General features: G+C 36.6%; 1 protein-coding gene across 1 annotated transcript in view; it reads right to left on the bottom strand.

The window, feature by feature from the left end:
* Nucleotides 1-8580: 8580 nt before the first annotated feature.
* Nucleotides 8581-15052, bottom strand: part of LOC107755083 (tumor necrosis factor receptor superfamily member 16-like) — a 32313-nt gene continuing 25841 nt past the window's right edge. The window contains exon 6 of the mRNA XM_016571748.1: nucleotides 8581-9722. Coding sequence (XP_016427234.1) covers nucleotides 9670-9722 — 53 coding nt within the window. The 3' untranslated portion in view covers nucleotides 8581-9669. The remainder of the gene's footprint in view (nucleotides 9723-15052) is intronic.

Genomic DNA, 15052 nt, shown 5'->3' with positions numbered 1-15052 from the left:
TCAATGACTTTGCTACTACTTCCATTTGAATACTTCCTGCATTACTTACCTCCTGTGTTCCTCCTAGTGTCTCCTCGTCTCCAAGTGTCTCCTGTTCCTCCTAGTTCCCGGATCGTTGAGGTGTGTGTGCTTCTCCTGTGTGCATTCCAGCTCCTGTAAATCCAAAGACTCTGATTACTCCACTCATCATATCCTTTGAACTGTTCTACGAACTATTCACGCACCATCACACCATCTGGACCCTACACCCGGACTCTCTGTGACCAAATAAAACTGTTTATAAATACTAACCTGTTGTGTCAGACCTCTTCCGTTACACCCCCATGTCATCCAAGATGTTCATGTCTTTCTTTCTTCAGTTGAAAAACAATTAAGGTTTTTGAGGAAAACATTCCAGGATTTTTCTCCATATGGTGAAATTCAATGGGAGCCAATGGGATTAAGGTCCAAATCTCAGTTTCAGTGCAGCTTCAAAGGGCAGCTACATAGCCGAGGAATAAGTGTCTTATCTAGCAAAACGATCAGTCATTTTCTTAAAATAAAAATGTATATACTTTTTAACCACAAATGCTTATTTTGCACTAGCGTGACCTCACGCATTACATAATCACGTTGGAAAGGTCGCACATGACGTAGACAGAAAAACCGACCCAGTGTTTACAAAGCGAACGTGCAAACAAACGCCAAGGTGAAACAATGAAGTTGGAGGAGAAAATGAGATGGAGATTTTTGCCCTACTCTACCTTTTTGAACCAAAGTACGCAGACAAAGAACTAACCGTGCGTGACTTTTCCAACGTGATAACATACTGCGAAAAGTCACGCATGTGCAATTCAGAGCTAGTGCAAGACGAGCATTTGCGGTTAAAAAGTATATAAAATCTTTTTTTTTTAGAAAATGACCAGTTGTTTCGCTAGATAAGAATCTTATTCCTCGGCTGGGATCATGTAGAACCCTTTGAAATGGAATTAAAACTGTGATTTGGACCTTTAACCCGTTGGCCACCAGTCCATTATATGGAGCAAATCCTGGAATGTTTTCCTCAAAAATTTCTTTTCGACTGAAGAAAGAAAGACATGAACATCTTGGATGACATGGGGGTGTCAGGAAATTTTTATTCTGTAAATGAACTAATCCTTTAATATGTGCTTTATAAGTACTAATGAAACCCCAATATGCTAGTAATATGCAAGCAGCTAGTTAACAGTGAACAGTTTCCTAATCTAAAGAGTTACCAAACATTCTACTAACTATGAGTAACTTTGCAAGCACATATCAACTAACTTTCATTAGAGTATTAGAAAACTGTTAGGTTAGGGTTAGTAGAAAAAGTTGACATGTACTGGCAAAGTTACGTATAGAATAGAATGTCTTTTGGGGGACCATCAAAATAAAGTGCTAGCAGATTTTAAGCAGACGGTCTACCAATACCCTAATGACTGGTAGCTGACAATTACTTGCAAAATTACTTATAGTTAGGAGAATGTCTAAAGTGGACTATCAAAATAAAGTGTTACCAGATTTTTATTCACCTTCTACCCATTTGTTTTCCACTTCTCTGCATATCTCCACCTCTGTCTGTCTCTTTCTCTTTCACTTCCTCTCACTGATAATGGCAGTGGTTTGTCTGTGTGTGTTTCTATGGACAGATTCAATGACGTCATTATTCACTTTGCAAGTCTTTGCTTTGTCAAAATGAATATAATTTGCCCCCTTTTATGACAGCTTTTAATCTTTTAATCTCAAGTTTTAGCTGACTCATGGTCCTTCTTAAGTATATGAGGGTTAAGGACAAAAAAGGGACGAATTATTCGATTAGTGACTACATTTTGCTGTGGTAGTTGGTTTGTCTGGCTAATCTAATTGAAAGTGAAGGCAGTGACAGTGGAGCTTATCTCTTACACCCTGCTGCTCATCACTGTCTGCAAGCCTGCTGACAACCATCAGTGGGTAAAGGCTCTGATGTACAGGCTTTGTAAAGCGCTGGTTCTTGTGCAAGCATTGTTCTCTCAAGCGGTTTTCACACACAGTGGTTATGTGGCTGTGTAGGTGGTGTATGAGCATGTCTAAATGCTAACATACACCAACAGTCAGGAGTTTCAACACACTTGACTGGATTTATTTCTTAGAACATTTTGATAAAGGCTTTTACTTCAAATTTGTTTTGTGGACAAGAATAAATTGTGTATGCACAATAATGTACAAAACTAATATCTATACTTGTTTGCTACGTTTCTTAATTATTTGTTTTTCATTCAATTTTAAATTGCTTGAAAAAATCATTAAGTATATTCATTAACTAATTAATTGGACTATATATGTGTGTGTATACACACGTGTACAAATAAACACATATACTGTATGTACTGTATATAGTATACACAAAAGTATTTCACCATCTGATCCAATTCATTTGTAAATTTATATATTGTAGATATTATCATTATTAGTATTGTTGTTGTTATTACTATTATTAAAAATAACAATAATAGTGCCTTTAATATTACAAATAATGTGTGCCCAATCATTTGGTGGTCAAAATCCATGTGTATAGGTACCCACAGTTTATGTGAAAGTGCATGACAGATATTTTTATTTTTTATTCTTTTTTTTATTTTTTATTTTTTTGCAGTAAAAGTGGGGTTTCTTTGGGTTTCTGCGTAAATGCAAACAGCGTGTGTATGCACAATAATGTACAAAACTAATATCTATACTTGTTTGCTACGTTTCTTAATTATTTGTTTTTCATTCAATTTTAAATTTAATGTGTGCCCAATCATTTGGTGGTCAAAATCCATGTGTATAGGTACCCACAGTTTATGTGAAAGTGCATGACAGATATTTTTATTTTTTATTCTTTTTTTTATTTTTTATTTTTTGCAATAAAAGTGGGGTTTCTTTGGGTTTCTGCGTAAATGCAAACAGCATTACAATTGCAGTGACTCAAAGGCTGGTTCTAATGAAGCACATGGATGTGCTTTGTGCTGTGGTTTGGCAAACACTTGGTCCAAACATATTTTGTGGTCTATGCTTTTCTGCCACTTTCAAACTTTTTTTGACAGAATTTAAAACAATTCTCACTTCCCATAGAGATGAAGTGGCATGGCCAACTTTTTATGTCAAAGGTCTTTTTAGAAAAGTGAAAGACTAGTGAATTATTTAATAATCATACATCTGGAATTGTTTCTTTCAATTTATTTGTTGCCTTCCCACTGAAAGAACAATGCAAGAATAAACTTCAAATGTGCATGCTGCTAAAAGGCCAATAAAGTTGTGCTGTGTAATTCTTCATGCCTGCTTGAATTCTCAGCACAGCAGATTTCACATAGTTTTACAGAAGGAATCTGATGCTTGGCCCATGTTGTTACTGGGGTGCAGATCTTAAGGGCTTTGTTTTGGTTCATGTGTATTGGCGAGGTCTGGATTTGGGGCTAGTATTAGTTGTGAAGCCTCTAAGGGCCATATAGAGGTTGAACCACTGAATAATTTCAACCATGGATCATGTTTTTGGTGCCTGATTCATGTTTCCCAGGGTGTTCACATGACAAATCAAAACAGGGTGTCTAAAAATTTAATTATGGGTATTTTTTTTCCTTCAGACGACGTCAGTCTTTGGTCAGAACAATCTGAGTTATAAGGGTCAGACTCAATCACTAGTATGACTACACTGAAGCCATTAGTATTTAGATGTTTGATGTTTTATATAAGCCATTGTTCATGATATTGGCATACAATCTTGTCAGTCTTGCCAGGTGAAGCATTTATTTTTTTAAATCCTGTATGCTGGGAAAATCGCAGCTAATAATGGAAACAGATTGTGTGGTAGCAGTCATATTTGGTTTTTATTTAATAGAATTCTAATGCTTTCATTTCTTGTTTACATAAGTGTACTGTCATAACAACTCCAGGAAACAATTTACACAATGCAGTGTACAGCATGGATTACGTACAGAGAACATTCAGCTCTATTGGAGGCCGAACAGGGGAATTGATTTTATAAAGCATCATGTGGAGGTTTTTCCTAATATCCTAAGTCAAGTCTCTTAAATGTGATATAGTCTCTATTTGAACTAATAGTTAATGTACAATCCATTTTGGAGTGGTCCAATGGAGTGGTCTGATGTAAATTACATTTATATGATACTTTCAGTTTTTTGGGAGGGTGTATCATCTATTTCCGCAAAGTGGGGTTTCTTTGGGTTTCTGCGTAAATGCAAACAGCGTTACAATTGCAGTGACTCAAAGGCTGGTTCTAATGAAGCACATGGATGTGCTTTGTGCTGTGGTTTGGCAAACACTTGGTCCAAACATATTTTGTGGTCTATGCTTTTCTGCCACTTTCAAACTTTTTTTGACAGAATTTAAAACAGTTCTCACTTCCCATAGAGATGAAGTGGCATGGCCAACTTTTTATGTCAAAGGTCTTTTTAGAAAAGTGAAAGACTAGTGAATTATTTAATAATCATACATCTGGAATTGTTTCTTTCAATTTATTTGTTGCCTTCCCACTGAAAGAACAATGCAAGAATAAACTTCAAATGTGCATGCTGCTAAAAGGCCAATAAAGTTGTGCTGTGTAATTCTTCATGCCTGCTTGAATTCTCAGCACAGCAGATTTCACATAGTTTTACAGAAGGAATCTGATGCTTGGCCCATGTTGTTACTGGGGTGCAGATCTTAAGGGCTTTGTTTTGGTTCATGTGTATTGGCGAGGTCTGGATTTGGGGCTAGTATTAGTTGTGAAGCCTCTAAGGGCCATATAGAGGTTGAACCATTTAACTTCAACCATGGATCATGAGTTTGGTGCCTGATTCATGTTTCCCAGGGTGTTCACATGACAAATCAAAACAGGGTGTCTAAAAATTTAATTATGGGTATTTTTTTTCCTTCAGACGACGTCAGTCTTTGGTCAGAACAATCTGAGTTATAAGGGTCAGACTCAATCACTAGTATGACTACACTGAAGCCATTAGTATTTAGATGTTTGATGTTTTATATAAGCCATTGTTCATGATATTGGCATACAATCTTGTCAGTCTTGCCAGGTGAAGCATTTATTTTTTTAAATCCTGTATGCTGGGAAAATCGCAGCTAATAATGGAAACAGATTGTGTGGTAGCAGTCATATTTGGTTTTTATTTAATAGAATTCTAATGCTTTCATTTCTTGTTTACATAAGTGTACTGTCATAACAACTCCAGGAAACAATTTACACAATGCAGTGTACAGCATGGATTACGTACAGAGAACATTCAGCTCTATTGGAGGCCGAACAGGGGAATTGATTTTATAAAGCATCATGTGGAGGTTTTTCCTAATATCCTAAGTCAAGTCTCTTAAATGTGATATAGTCTCTATTTGAACTAATAGTTAATGTACAATCCATTTTGGAGTGGTCCAATGGAGTGGTCTGATGTAAATTACCAGTGACATTTATATGATACTTTCAGTTTTTTGGGAGGGTGTATCATCTATTCCCGCAATGGGATGGACATAACACATACGGCATTTGTCTTTTTACACTGCAAAAAAAAAGAAGCAAAACAAAAATTTCTTAATTCTTAATCAGTTTTTTGTCTTCTTTTCCAAGAAAATATCTAAACATTCATAAAGCAAAATAAAATCGCTTTCAGATAATATATTTATTTAATTACATTTTACTTACCCAGCTGGTAAACTGTTTTAAGCATAAATCTGACATAATTGTGTGGTTTATGCTTAAAACAAGAAAAATATATATATATTTGCAAATGGTGTAAGAAACTTAATTCAACATAAATTCTCTGAAAATGTTTTGTTTTTCAAGAAAGGATGTTTAGATATTTTGCCTGTAAACAACACAAACATACTAAATAAGAAGGATTTCTTGCAGCGTAGGCATTTCTCAGAAACAGAATAATAGATCAAATTTACCTGGATGTATTTTACCTGGATAGTGACATACTATTTTGAAATCCTCATCAACATTTACTTATAACTAAAGATTAACGAGATAAAAAAAAACAAAAGCAAAAAACTATTACATACACTTAACACAGAACACACAGGCAAAATAGATAACATAAACATTTGACATGAAATCAAACTTGTTGAACACTGCTCAAAGACACCTGACAAAATCCACAGGCACTTTCTGGTGATGGACACTCTTTGAGTGTTCAAATTCAATCTGTTTTAAGTGCTACGAAAGTAAACTGTCTCTATAAAATACTGCTCTCAAAGAATAAATCTATTTGAAATTTTTACACATTACGACAACCAATCAATTTAACATTCTATGAAAATATAGCCATATTGTCGATATATTATACTCACATCACCACCCCCTGAGAAGCATCAATCACTCAGAATTCTATTGTATTGTCATCACAACTCTCTCTATTTGATGTCTGCCAACTTCTCTGCTCTGTGTTAAGAATCAAAGCATGGGATAAACACAAGCCAGTCTGTTCTCAGCGCATTCCCGCAGACAGACAGAGATCTTATCTTGATCTCATCAGGTTCTCTCAAGTAGGCTAATATCAGAACAAACATCAGCGAAGTGCCCCACGAGTGAACGTTCAACCCATGATGTGCATTAAACACTAGCATGCGAGCAACTCCAGAAGCCAATGATATGCTTCGCTGCCTGATTTAATGGAAGGCGCAGCTCCAGGGGAGATGCACGCTACTAATGCCATATAAAAGCTGATGGAGCCGACAACCTGCCTGCCAAAAAAGCAGGAGGCAGCGATGTTCCACCGACTCATATAGCAAACTTTAAGGTAATGCATGACTTCAGGTAGGAACTGAATTAGAGTCTTAATAGTTTAAGCCAGTCAGTTACTTGCATTGAGTACAGGAATAATGGCCCTGCTGGAAAATCCAGCTTAAGCTGCTAGCGTTTTTTTTTAACATGATAGTCGGAAAACCACCAGGAAACAGCTACCAGGTCATACCAGCTTAAGGTGGTCAAGTTGGCTTGAACAAAGCTGGCAGGTCAACCAGCTAAAGACTAGCAATGTTCCAAAATACAGCTACCTGCTTAAGATGGATTTTGCATGGTGTTGTTGTATCAAAATGTGATTTCCTGTAGATTAATCACTGATGTACACTCTTAAAAATAAAGGTTCTTTAATGGTTCCATTAAAGGTGCTGTATGTAAGTTTTTGACTCTACTAAAGCATAAAAATACCATAATATGTTTGCAGATATTTAAGAAACATGAAGAATATATATTTAAGTTAACATACTTGTGTATCTGAAAAACAATGCTACAGTCAGTGTGTTCCAGGCCGGAATGTCGGTCTCTGTTTTGGTTTGTGAAACCCGCCCACTGCCAGTTTACCCAATTGTATTTCGGCACCCCGGGTTGCCAGTTGGCAGAAAACACAGCGTATTTCATTTCATTCATCGTCAAGTGCGCTCGTTCCTGTTGGTGTCGTCAATCTGGCAACCTGCGTGTGCGTCAAGTCTGAGGAGGAGGGGCCGGGTGAAAAAAAACCTCTCCAATATTTTGAATTTGGACTGCAATACCTAGTTCAACCACTCAGTGTCAATCCTACATACAGCACTTTTAAGAACCTGTAACGTTCAAAGAAGATTTCAATTGCACAATTGGTTATTTTAAGTGGAAATAGGTTCTTTAGAAATTTAGAGTGTTCTTAACACTAAAAGGTTCTTTGGGGAACCCAAAATGGTTCTTAAGTTGCATCACTGTGAAAACATCTTTTGGAACCTATTTTTAAGACTGTAGGAATATTAGTGGAGCTGAGAGCAGAAAAGTTGGATGGTGAGTCCCAGAATGGAGAGGCAGAGCTCCAGGGAAGGGAATCCGAGCAGTGCGGATCCCCGGGAGAGTGAACTGACTGTGGGGAAGAAAAACGGAAAGCTTCAGGGGTAATTACGACCTGCCGGACAGGAATGTCTCACTAATGCCTCTCATGTTTATTCCAGAGCCTGACAGTGAGCGCATTAGAAATGCAACGAAAGACACTCCATTGTTAGGTCCCTAACGTCTATTTACAATATCCATTGGATGGATAGAAAACAGGAAGCAAAGACTATTTTTAGTTGTTCTGTTTTTTGTTGTATGTTAACTTGTTTGTTTGGTTAGACCATTCCGATTTACTCTAAAGCTTATATAATAATGTTAAGGTACTTTTTATTGCCCCTTAGTCCAGGTCAGTGATGCATCCTTAGACCAGCTCTCTTTCTCAGCTTCCAGCTCATGACTGCTGAGATGGTTGAGTAATTCAAACCACATTATAGCATCTGAATCTGCATCAGCATTCATGGAATGAATCATGTAACCAAGACAAAGAGTGAGAAAGAAAGAGCAAATGTGGCAACAAAAGATGAAGAAAACCTAGACAGATGACTCATCAAGAGCTACAGTAAGAATCATTGATTGCAGAGTCTAAGAAAAAAAGATGAGCTTGTGAGACTTAAGTCAGTGTAGTTACTGGTTATTCATATGACAATATGTAGTTAAAGATACACATTTGGAGTTTTCAGTTTTCAACTTAAAGTAACTTCATATAAGCAAAATATTATAGTTTTTGTTTAGTAAATAGTTAAGACAAATTGTTAAGGTGGCCGATAAGGTTTCCTCAAAAGTACTAAAAGAATCATTACAGGAATCATTAACGAACATGTGCTGCTAAGTTGAATCCAAATCAAACCTGAATTAATGGTAGGACATAAACATGGTGATTACTTCTAGGAGTGCATGATGGCATGAAAATATTTGTGTAGCTCTTTAGTTCTGGTTTCTCTTTGCACTGTGACTCAGATTTCTGAAGAGGTAAGGCGAGAAGATCTAAGCAATGAAACCTAAACTGCAGTAACTAGAGGAAGGCAGGGAATATGATACACTATGTGTGTGTTTTATAGAGAAAAGGTTGTGAAAGAGAGAAAAAGGAAGGCGAGCTAAGTATAGATCTGAGTCATTACATTATTAAAGGTCAGCAAATGTCACAGTCGTGAGTTGTTGCCCATAAACACTGACCTGCGATCAGCTGCTTTGAAACTAGACGGCGACTGGTAGTTCTGCACTAACTGCATACAACCCCCCAAAGTTTTAACACACACCTGAAAATGTGTACAATTCTGATTAAATAAAGGGCCTTGATGTTATAGACAAAATCTATTAATACTTCAAAGATAAGGCAAAAACGAAATCCTTATTAGATCAGGCAGAAGGCTCCAGGTGGAGGAACCATGGTGCAGCTGCTAAGTTGCGCGATATCCGTGAAGCCTGTGTTAGCGTCTCTTTGCATCCTCTTGTGAAGCCCGGGACATCCAGAGTTTGTGTCACAAGGGCGCATTAATACATCTGAGAAACCCAGTATATGTTAAACATTCATCAGAGTTTGTGGTGGGTTTCAGTATACATTATGGTGAACTTTCTTCAGGGTAATAGGCTTATGTTTATTTAGAAGTAGCTATTTTAAGCCAGTGAGTCTGATCGCTGAAGTGGATCCATTGGTGCTGTTGAACCAGCTCATCAATGAATAGTTCTTGCTGGGTTCAAAAGGATCAAAGGTCTTGTCTCTGTGTCCCTTGCTAGATGGCCATCATGGCTTCGCTCCTCCATTCTCCTCTTTCTGCTTCCTTGTTTCCTTCACTCCAACCTCTCATCCCCTCTTTATTGTTATATTGATAACATAGCGTCCTCCTCCTCACTGGTTAGGCCTGAGGTGGGGGGGAGTCAGGCTGAGCCCCTCCATCCACTCTCACCACTAGAGGAATAAAGAGAAAGAAAACGTTAGTGGTTCATGGTTAAATGTTTGCGAGTCAGTGACTATACTAATTTATTATTTACTAATTTAAATCATTTTCTTCTCTGTCTTTGACAATTCATTTTAGCGAATCCTTTGGTTCATTCAAAGGATTCATTTTAAACACTTGTTCCTGAAACTGAATTTTAGTTCATTAGTGCTGATTTGTCCCGAATTACTTAATTGACTGCATAAAATTTCTCTATACAGGATTAATAGTGCACACCAATAATTTTTTGTAATTACACACACACACACAACTATCCAAAAATATTAGGTCAGTCATTCGTTCGTTCATTTGTTCATTCGTTTGTTCGTCCGTCTGTTCGTTGGTATGTTCGTTCATTCATTTGTTTGTTTGTTTGTTTGTTCATTCGTTCATTTAATTATTTATTAAATGTTTCAGAAAGAAGTATCTTATGCTTACCAAGCCTGTATTTATTTGATAGAAAATACTGTAAAACAGTAATATTGTGAAATATTATTACAATTTAAAATAACTAATTTCTTTAATATATTTTTAATTTGTACTTTATTCCTGTGATACAAAGCTGAATTTCCAGCATCATTGCTCCAGTCTTCAGTGTCACATGATCCTTCAGAAATCATCCTAATATGCTGATTTGATTTATTGTCATTATCAATGTTGAAAACAGTTGTGCTTAATATATTTGTATAAACAGTGATACATTTTTTCAGGGTTCTTTGATAAATAGAAAGTTCAAAAGAACAGCATTCATTTGAAATATATATATATATATATATATATATATATTTGCTTTTTTTTGTAAGTGTAAAAATTGACATTTTATGTTGTCACCCTAATTTATATTCTTATTGTTTATTGTGCCACACAAAAACTGCCTCAGTGTAGTAAGCTATTTTTTGCTAGTGTAGATCATTTTCAAAATTGTGGTTTGACTGTAGTTGAACTTCTTTGACTAATGAATAACTTTAAGCAAGGTCACAGTAACTTCCCTAAAAGTGAACAGTGAATATTACAGAATATTACAGAATATTACACTAGGGGGCTTTCAGTTTGTTCTAACACTGTTTGACACTTTGTATCTGTGTCGACTAGTCATGGATCACACAACTTCAGTAATGAATATAGTTGACTAGAAAAAATATTATTTGTGCATGAATAGTAGTATAACTTTAAATATTATTGGTGTGCACTAAATAATCCTTTACAGAGAAATATAATGCACTGCCTCATGTCATGTCAAAATGAAATACTGAAAACTTTTTCTCACTAAATAACATGCAGGTTCCATTTTTAGCTGATTTGAGGCGAGCAGTCCCCCTGGAGCTCTGAGCATCCCGTTCCCCTCTGCCTGCCCTAACCATTTAACTGCAATCACTACTACATTCAGCCTGAGACCAATACCAAAAAAAAAAAAAAAAACCTTTTTCCCGTCTTGTATATGACATCATAGCAGTCTATGGAGACAAATGTAGCCATACCCACCCACTGGAGAAACAAAAGTCTACTGTTTAATTAGACAAAAAAAATTAAATTAGAATTTTCTTACAGAGGTAAGACATGCCAAGACCACTCAATAGAAAATCTAGGATTCATTCCATATGAAGTCAACTGTGTACACTATAAACAAGCAGTATAAAAAGGCAAAAAAAAAAATACTGTAGTGCTCAATAAAAACTCATTTAGATTTTTGGGTGGTAAAATACAACTTGTTTATCATATTCTATTCACACTCTCTATCAAACCTGGAAATGCTACAGTCTTTTGTCCCATGAGGGGCGTCCTACATTTTCAGTGTCCTCAAGTGGGGGATGCCGTATTTTGAAATCGCATTCTCTCGGCCTACTGAGGGTAGTTCTGATCAAACGTTATGCTCAAGAGCACTGAGAAAGTGTGAGAAAATGTGCGTAGGCAAATAGTAAACATAATATTTCAATGTGGCTTCTTCTGTCATAGTTAAATATAGTTCAGCAATATTATGCACACTATATGCAAAGGCACATATACAAAAGGCAATGGACTGTTTGTGATTTTGACTCATTTTTTAATGAGTCAAATAAAAATAAAAATAAAACTCCCATGCACAGAAAAGTCTTGAACTGTATCAAATGTAAATAGATGTAAATAGAGAGGCGAGGGACATGTACCTTTAAAAGGATAGTTCACCTTCGTGTTATTACAGATCTGTGTGATTGACTTTCTTCTATATCTTCTATTTATTTGAAATATCTTTAGTATGTCATACAGTATACTAAAGTAAGTCATACAGGTTTGGAATTAAATTAAGACAAAAGCTCCAAATGTCAGTGTTAAACCTGCACTGACAGAAGGGAAAATGGGGCATTTAGATGGATGAGAATGAATCTGAAATGTATATATAGAAAGGAAGAAAAGCATAGAGTGATATCAGAAAAGGTGCCTGAAATTTGCTATGGTTCATGTCGTATTGTCAGCCTTCGACCAGCTCATAGGATGCACAGCCCGATGGGAATTGTCCCGAATCTCCCGATTAGCTGCTCAGACCTTGGCAGATGGCGTGACTGATCTTCATGTTGAGCAAAGTGTGGATCCATGCGATCACAAGTGCCTGAACCGAAGAGGACTGAATTCCTTTAAAAAATTAAATACCCTTTCACCTTCATCCATCTCCTCTGATATCCACTCATCCATTCGTTCGTTCCCTAGAGTCTAGTGAAAGCTTGGAAAAGTAAGAGCTGCTAGAGAGTGACAGAGAGGAAGCGAGAAAGAAATACTGGTATACCAGCACTAACTGCTGACGGTCTGTCGGTAACTCCTCCTGAACTACTGACACAGCACATTTACACCAGTTAATCAAGTTATTTGTCACTCCTAATTGACGGCAACAGTCAACAGAGACCGGTGACTCTAACTAAGAGTAAAATGAAGAGATATGTACAGACAGGAACTGCTGATTCTGCAGTACATTCACTGGCCTCTTGGGTGCTTTAACAAGTTCGCACTATTAGCTAAAAAACATTCATCTGCACACATTTCTGAACACACCATGTGGGTCGTCTGAACGTTTTAATGATTCCTTAGAAGCAGCGGCAAACATTTGTAGCTGATGCTTATTAGCAGCTTGTTGGTAGATCAAAAAAATGCAAGCACTGACGCACCAGTAGGTCTAAAGTCGTCCTGCGATTTGTCATGCAACAGCTCCTAATGAGCCAGTCTTACTGTCAGACTGTCTGGCCAGTGCATATTTTTCTAGCCTTAACCAGATGTTCACTGACCATCTAAAGTGTTTTGCACACAACACTAGAAAAATCTGCAGCTTCAATCTGATTCTATTTAATTTCCGGCAGGTTTGACTATTTTAGATAAACCTTTAGGTAAGACTTGTAAAAACTAAAATGTATGGTTTTACTTGTCATTCAGACAGACCCTTAGACGGTTCTTGGCCAAAATACGATGCAATGGGCACTTGATGCCTTTAGACAAAAGTCTGGCAGTGCAAGATGACACTGACATATTAGCTAAAAAGGCGGTGGTTTCTTAAACCTTCTAAAAGCTTTTAAATTTGGTCATTTTAAACCCCATAGTTAATTGTATTCAAAAAGTGCACTGATACATCAATTCAAAAGACTTCTAAACATCATTTAAATGATGATCAAATGAAAATAAATGTTTATTATGTACTGTATTAGGAGACAGATGCTGTAATGGAAGATCCAAGCGCAAAACATTGATCACAAAGTGTGGGAACTGAGGACTGAAGCTATAGGCAAAGTGACCCTTGCCACTAATTTGTTTACAACTGGTGCCTGTGTGTTTACAGTAGCCATGTTTGAGAAATAAAGGAGGGATTGTCAGAAAAACCTGATGGAAAAATCACACCTGTTCTGGCTGACGTGTGTGAATGCATGTGTGAATATGTGTGTTTAGACTGACAGAATCTGCCACTGTGATCCTGAGGGACTCAAGGCAGACAGCGAAGAGAAAGGGAGCTAACAAATGTTGATGAGAAGATAAATTACAAAGACATAAACTAAAAGGCATGTGGATGAGACCTTATTTCACCCCAAAATGAAAAAAGAAAGAAAAAAAGAAAATCTATTTATCCACCCTCGTTTCATTCCAAACAGTTTTGGTTACCACTGACTTTCCTTATATGAAAAAATAAAAACTCACTTGGATATATATACATACTATACAGTATATATATATTTAATTTAATTCATGCATTTAGCAGACACTTTTATCCAAAGCGACTTACAGTGCATTCATGCTATACATCTTTTACCAGTATGTGTGTTCCCTGGGAATCAAACCCACGACCTTTTGCACTGCTGACGCACTGAGCAACAGGAACAATATTATTTATATATATATATATATATATATATAGTAAATAATTATTTTATTATACAGTAATAAAGAATAATAATAATAAATCTTAAAAGTAAAATGGTCAGATTTGGCACAGATATAAGGAACTTTGGGACTTTGGGAGGACAAGCTTAAATGTGACGTCACAGTCTTATGATTATCTCGATGCAAATGTGACCTGTATGTGTTTTTGTATCCTGGGCCTCTATGATGGTGTTGTTTCTAGGGTCTGCTTCACATTCCTGACACTCTTGTTTTTGTTTTCCTCTTTCTTTGCAAAGGTTGCATCTCCTCCCCCTAAACCCATCACTATTCACCACCCAGCTCCCATGATGCACTGCTGCACCCTCTCAAGAATGTGATAAGTCTCATCTCCAAAACCCAAGACCCAAGTCTTTTTCTCCCTCGTCTAAATCGGGTCTGAACTTAATAGTCTGATCATCTCTTTCATAAATGCCTGTGCTGATGTCCTTCTTGCTTTCTTTTTTCTTTCTTTCTTTCTTTCTTTTTTTTCAAAGTGGACTGATGTATGTATGACAGGTTAACATAATGCCCTTGGCTCACAGAACCGTTTTCAATCAATGCAAATGAAAATGCTACTATTTATTTATTCATTAAGAAGGTGCTTTTGTTTGTAGTGATTCACTCAGGCCAGTACTTTCTCCCTCTCTCTCTCTCACACACATACACACACAGTTGTGTGGAACATTAGATATTTGACATTTTAGTATTTCATAAACTGTTCTATGTACTAACCTCTCTATGTAAACAGACTATACTGATGCCATTATTATGATCTTTCATTTCTTTGTTCTGTGATATTTGCAGGCCTTAATCACAAAGAAAAAACTGTGATTAGTTCTCCCTTAAAAGCACCAGTTAACGGATTAGTTCACTTCCAGAATAAAAATGTCCTAATAATTTACTCACCCCCATGTCATCCAAGATGTTCCTG

The sequence above is a fragment of the Sinocyclocheilus rhinocerous genome, unplaced genomic scaffold (assembly GCF_001515625.1).
Source record: "Sinocyclocheilus rhinocerous isolate Xijiao unplaced genomic scaffold, SAMN03320098_v1.1 scaffold1063, whole genome shotgun sequence".
Lineage (NCBI taxonomy): Eukaryota > Metazoa > Chordata > Actinopteri > Cypriniformes > Cyprinidae > Sinocyclocheilus > Sinocyclocheilus rhinocerous.
This window is presented reverse-complemented; position numbering and strand designations above follow the sequence as displayed.